We start from the raw sequence: 4,842 nt of genomic DNA, 5'->3' as shown, positions 1-4,842 counted from the left end.
CTCTCTCTCTCTCTCTCTCTCTCTCTCTCTCTCTCTCTCTCTCTCTCGGGGCTGCGTCGAGCCACGGTATTGCGACGGAGACATTTTAACGTTTGGCCCGATAAAAGGAAGGAAGTAATATATAGAATAGGAGAAGAGTATCAAGCGAGATATTTGCAACTAAGAAGTGTACCCGCTTTGTGCCGGGTAAATTTTAGAAGGTGCGTTCATTTCGCTCGAGATGAGAAGGTAGGGAGCAATAGAGGTTATGTAGAGAAATAATTATGTAAGAGTTAGTTAGAAGTAAGAAGATTCAGATTGAAGGGAAAATTTTAATACAGAGATTCGAAAAGAAATGGAATGATATACTATATTAGATTCAGTATGGGTGAAGTAAATTTTAACAGAGGGTATTTGGATCGAAAAGAGGAGGAATATATACATATATATATATATATGAATGATTAGATAAAAATTTCTACATAAGAAGATTCGTTTTATGGAAGGTAAATTTTAATACAGAGGATTCGATATTTGGTTCTCGAGAAAAGAAATAATATATTGGAAATAATTAGAATAAGAATTTGTATTAAGAAGAAGATTCATTTTGATAAGTAGATTTTAGTAGAGGTTCGGTATTTGATTCGAAAGGAAAAGGAATATTATAGTAGAAATAATAAGAATTTGTAATAATAAGAAAGTGAATAAAGGAATTCACTTTATGTGAAGTAAATTTTAACGGAGAATGAAGTGTTTGATTTGAAAAAAAAAAGAAAGAATGACATTAAAATACATTAGAAAATACAAAAAATACATTAGAAAAAATTGCATAATAAAAATTTTTATTGTATTTTCATGTTTTAGATAAAAAAGAAAAAAAGAAAAAATGGAAAATTTTTATTAATTTATTAAAAATAGTATTATTAATAGTAAAACCATTATTTATTATGGTACTTTTGTATTGTACGATAATTTGTAGTTTGAGACTAGATATCGTTTTTAATGATTTTTAGAATACTAATTTTAATATCTTTATTATTTTGATTGTATGTAAATAATCTTTAACGATAAGATTAATTGACGAATCGTGTTTTACTTTTATGCTATCAAATTTTACGTTTACATAATTGTTTTTTTAAAAATAAAACAATAATGTAGTTAATGAATTCTTGAAATTTGGTTTAGTAAATATAATTTAATAAATACAATATTTCAATTTGATCAAGTTCAAATTGCATCGAATATTATTTAATATTACGTATTAATAATTTAATAATACGTATTTATAATTAATATATTATTTATGTACAAGTTTCTATCAGCTGTTTCCTTTCTTAAATTACTAACTAAATCCTTTTCTACTTTTCCTTACATTACCAATAACATGATGTCATCAATCTTTCAACATTATTATTTATAACGTTAATGTAAAACGAACAAAAGTTGAGGCAAACAATTGAAGCTTCCATTATTATAAATCTTATGAGCAAATATGATTAATTTATTTTTGCTTGTAAGTTTTCGATGAAAAAAAAAAAAGAAAAAAAATTCATTAGAAAAATATGTTAAATTTCGAGAGAATTCGCATATCGAAATTTTATAAAAATCAAAGACTTAATCAAAAACATTTTTGAAACGTTGAAAAGAAAAGATGTATAATTTCGAAGTCAAATAAAAAGAAAAAAAAGACAGAGCTTACAATAATATTCCATTTATCTAAAACTTCATTGATTGGGAAATACAAAATTTTAAATAGCATCCGATTGATTAAATTTTAACCGGTTAAGTCTATTTGTCTGAAAGTGAATTATTATTTGAATGCACGAATTGTTCATTCAAAAAAAAGAAAAAAAAGTAAAATACTGTATTCAATTTTAAAATCACTTTCCTCTTCTAAAGAAAAGAAAAATTTTATCTATTATTCACGGGTATATAAAACTAATTTAAAACTAATTACAATTAAAGACTGGTCATAAAAAAGAAAAAGTTTGTGCCACGTGCTGAAAATTAAAATTTTTAAGATATCAATCTAACAAAATTTTATCGTTTTGACAAATATTAAAACTTATTTTTTATATATAACGTCAATATTTTAAAACTCTAATTAACAATAGAAAGTTTTTATATTAAGAAAATTCGAAAGTCTACGATATTTAATCTTACGATATTTGCGATTCTTTTTATGCCCAGTCTTCAATCAACAACGACAAATAAACGAATGTCTGTATAACAGCCGTAAAGCCATGCAAAAATTCCAATATCCATACAACAAACAAAATCAAAAACTCGTTAGAAAAATAGAAATAATAAAGGAAAAACTTTTTAAATTTTAGTTTAAGGCATTCAAAGTGAGTGGACAGAAAAACCAGAGAGTGCAGAGGCGATAAAAAGAAGAAACGCATGGAAACGAGACGAGAAGAAGGTAATAATGGCGGTTCGATGCATCTTACCGTCTCCACCCCGTCAAAGGTGCGCGTCGAAGATCTTCCTCGGACAATCCAAGAAGACCTAGACAAGCCAAAAGCCAGGCCATGATCACCAGAGCCGTAATTGCAGCTAGTCTGAATGGTAGGAGAGCCACAGTCAGGAATGCCGTCTGAAATACGAAGCATTTCCGCTTCAACAACTGCTATCAATATGTTGCTCCGATATAGAGGAGGGAAAAAAAAAAAAGAATTCTTCTTTGATGCATTATATTTCATCTCTTCTCTATCTTTTTGTGATCTCTGATGGATCTTTAATTAATCTTATTATTTGTTATATTCTTTGCATTTCCGTGTACATGATTAGGAAGAAATTTTTAAATTAATATATTCGTAGTTTATTCGATTTTAATTATTCCATCTTCTATGGGAATATTTTGAAAAGAAGAGATAAAGAGAAATTAATTCTAAATTAAATTCTAATGTTCAGCGATGATAAAAGTTTCCAAAAAAAAAAAAAAAACAACAATATATTTTTCTTTCTTCCTAATATCTAAATTTTTTAACTTATTTCATTTTAAAGATGGAAAATATTTTTTACCCCTGCCAGAAAGAATCAGAATCGAAACAATTACTATTCAAGAAATTATATTTTCTGCCAAGATGATAATTAAAAAGAAATCGATCTGATAATTTATAAATCAATGACGATCAGCCAGGTTGTAAACGACAGAAAAGTATATATCAAAATTTCAGAATATGTGAAAGATAATAAATTCGGAGATAAAATATTTCGAGCGAATTTCGAAATCAGGTAGTTTGTTGAATCGAATCTCGAAAGAAGAAAAATAAATAAAGGAAAAATATTAGTCTAGATCAAAGAGGAGTAAAATAGTTCAGGGTTTCTTTATTCGAGAAAGAAAGAATGAAAATGCATCTCGTCATTTTTTTTTTTTTTTAGTCCCTATTAACGGTGACTCAAGTGAGGAGGTATCGCGAAGGTTTTCGCTGATAAGGAACTATCGAAACCTTGATCAGCACAATCTATACATACTTCATCGACAGGATGAGGCACAAACATTCGATATATATATATATGTACGGTAGCTTATTTTGTATGGTAATCGATAAACGGCCCACCTTAGATGGTTAGAAGGACGATGACCTTCCGTGCCGATTGCTCGGAGTAAAATTTTTATTCGATCGCTCCTTTCGACCATCGATCCATGTTAACTCATCTCAATGCATCGCAGTCAATTCGTGTAATGTTGCATTACGTTCGATTCGATTTTATTTATTTATTTATTTCGTGTATAAAGCTGTATATAATCGTGTATAATCGTATTGCGTAATAATTTTCAAGTTTTCTTACAGAAAAGGATTTTTGAAAGAACGACGCGAGAATGTCAATATCAGCTAGCGCAAACAGACGACATTCACTTTCTACTTCTAATTGCATCATTGGCGAGTTAAGCTATTGTAAGAATTTTTTTTTTTTATATTTTGCTTTCTCGAGAATTTAAATCGTCGGATTTTATATCATTTAATAATTTAATTTGCATACAAGTCGTATGGCATTTAGATTTATTATTAATAATACGAATACTGTTAATTTAATATTGAGCCATTTTTATTATTAAAACGAATAAACGTAAACGTGATGTACAAAATCGTTCGAAACGAAATAGAAATTTATAAAATGTATAGTAAAATTGATAATTGCAAATAAACATCCATTTCTAATCTTATTTTTCAAGTTACAAGTTACAATTTAACTTTGGTAAATTAAGTTAAAGCTAGAATTAGATCCGTTTATTTATCTTTCTCTTCTAATACCTAACTTCCGTTCAAAAATCGTGTCACTTCATTTTAAATCAATTTAACTCGATATCTCGTACTGAATGGAAAACTTAAAAAAAAAAAAAAATGCAATTTAAAATGCGCGAATTATTAATTTACGAAATTATCGAGAAATTTAATCGAGAATCGAATACATCATTCGTAAAAAATTCTTTTTTTTTTCAAAAATAATAATCGTGAAATTAACGAGAGAATAATCGGAGAAACGGTGGAACGGGATAGAGGTCACGTGTTATAATCAATTAATCCCGGAGTTCACCGAGCGAACCTTCGTTTCTCGGCCGGAACAAGGACTACTTTTTTGTTCAGTGGGCCAAGGTTACGGGGCTTGAGAGGAGATTTAGGATGCTGGATGGCACGAACGATCGAGAGAACGAAACGGAAAAAGATGGTAGGGAGAGGAGAGAGGTAAAAAAAGAAGAAACGAGTACCGTTCAGACGTTCCGTTAGACTCTATCACCTGTTCACGTCATTTTGTGCCCGCAACCACAGACGCACGCATGTGTATTTACATAACGCGTACACACGAAACTTTCAAGATCGAGGTTATGACCGAGTAATCATTTCGACATATACCAGA

General features: G+C 29.2%; 1 protein-coding gene across 2 annotated transcripts in view; it reads right to left on the bottom strand.

Annotated features, from left to right (window-relative positions):
* Positions 1-4,842, bottom strand: part of LOC102672755 (lysophosphatidylcholine acyltransferase) — a 31,096-nt gene that overhangs the window by 13,914 nt on the left and 12,340 nt on the right. For both annotated transcript variants that reach the window (XM_006616312.2, XM_006616313.2), the window contains exon 2: positions 2,430-2,575. In XM_006616312.2, the coding sequence (XP_006616375.1) occupies positions 2,430-2,575 (146 nt within the window). The remainder of the gene's footprint in view (positions 1-2,429; positions 2,576-4,842) is intronic.

This window comes from Apis dorsata, unplaced genomic scaffold (genome assembly GCF_000469605.1).
Source record: "Apis dorsata unplaced genomic scaffold, Apis dorsata 1.3 scaffold_257, whole genome shotgun sequence".
Taxonomy (NCBI): domain Eukaryota; kingdom Metazoa; phylum Arthropoda; class Insecta; order Hymenoptera; family Apidae; genus Apis; species Apis dorsata.
The sequence above is the reverse complement of the archived record's forward strand: the minus strand, read 5'-3'. Positions and strand labels throughout refer to the sequence as shown.